This window comes from Papaver somniferum, chromosome 1, assembly GCF_003573695.1.
Source record: "Papaver somniferum cultivar HN1 chromosome 1, ASM357369v1, whole genome shotgun sequence".
Lineage (NCBI taxonomy): Eukaryota > Viridiplantae > Streptophyta > Magnoliopsida > Ranunculales > Papaveraceae > Papaver > Papaver somniferum.
In genome coordinates, this window is record NC_039358.1 from 88,571,174 (window position 1) to 88,572,564 (window position 1,391).

At 38.8% G+C, this 1,391-nt stretch overlaps 1 protein-coding gene across 2 annotated transcripts in view; it reads left to right on the top strand.

The window, feature by feature from the left end:
- The window catches only part of LOC113331043 (integumentary mucin A.1-like), a 3,321-nt gene extending 2,285 nt beyond the window's left edge, over positions 1-1,036 (top strand). For both annotated transcript variants that reach the window (XM_026577828.1, XM_026577836.1), the window contains exons 4-5: positions 82-289; positions 757-1,036. In XM_026577828.1, the coding sequence (XP_026433613.1) occupies positions 82-274 (193 nt within the window). In that variant the 3' untranslated portion in view covers positions 275-289; positions 757-1,036. The remainder of the gene's footprint in view (positions 1-81; positions 290-756) is intronic.
- Positions 1,037-1,391: the final 355 nt, after the last annotated feature.

The window sequence follows — 1,391 nt, forward strand, 5'->3', positions numbered from 1 at the left end:
CACACCTCCAACAACACCCACGACTCCAACACCTCCAACAACACCAACACCTCCCACTACTCAAACTCGACGAACACCTAGGACTCCAACAACTCCTTCAACTCCCAAAACTCCAAGAACCCCCAGGACTCCATCAGATCCTAGAATTCCCACACCTCCAACAACACCCACGACTCCAACACCTCCAACAACACCAACACCTCCCACCACTACACCAGCAATTCAAGCAGCAAAGGCAAAAGGAACTGTGATTATTCACAGACAACAACATTAACTTCCACGAATCCCAGTAAGTCCACTTCACTCTTATACCTAATCATCAAAAGTAGTATATCATCAATATCACTGTCTGGCTTCAATTAATGGAAGCAAACCTATGTGTAAAAGAGCCTAAACATATTGAGTTTTCATTATTAAGTATTTTAGTGTTGACAATTCATATAAACTCGAATTTCCTCATCTGCCGTGTTTCTAAGAGCAACCACTATGGGAGGCACTTCTCACTCTGGCATGTCCTTCGCGGATACTGAGTAAACGCAAATTTGGGTCCATTATGTATTTTCAATTTGAGGGGTTGGCATCGGCCAAAACTCTAGTCGCACACTCGGACCAAAATAGGGATGCCCCCCATAGTAGAGTAGTTGCTTTTTAAGCCAAAAAAAACTTTTCCTGGTATGCAGGGTTTCAGGAGAAAGTTTGGGCAGTGGTGCTTGCTCTAATACATGTACTATTTTTTTGGGTTTTCTCCTTGTACAGGTTATAAAAGTTGTGATTATCCTGGTGGAAGTACTTAAAGAAGAAGAGGAAAAAGAAGATGGATAAAGAATAACTGTTTAAAAATCTCTTTACTATTGTGATAAGTTAATAATTATAAGGCAAGTACTTGAGTGAAAAAGTAGGGTAAGAAGAGTCCAATAAGAAATTGTATTGTGTTGTAATAATTCAGTGAAGGTCACTGCCCCTCCCTTTCTACCTGTGAATAAGAGGGCGGGAGTTTGATAAATAAAAATGAAAAATTGTGTTTGATTAGCTGGCATTTTTGGGGGCGACCAAAAAGAATTAGGGGACACTAAAAGACAAAAAATGTCACCCAAACGTAATTCTAAGCTACCCCTTATCTCTGATTTTTTGAAATGGCCAATATGCCCTTATATAATCGGGAGTCTACACCGTAATTGGTAGGTTAGAGGTGAATCAGAAGGTTAAATTGAAATTGTACCTACTGATTATAGTGTAGATACTTCGGCTAATAATCCCTTTTATAATCGGTAGGTTATCCAACATATATGACTACCGATTATAAGTTGCTCCAAAATGAGTTTTTTTTCTAAAATCCTTCATGTATTGAATTTTGAAACCTGCTATAATCGTAAGGGAATACAACTTAACAA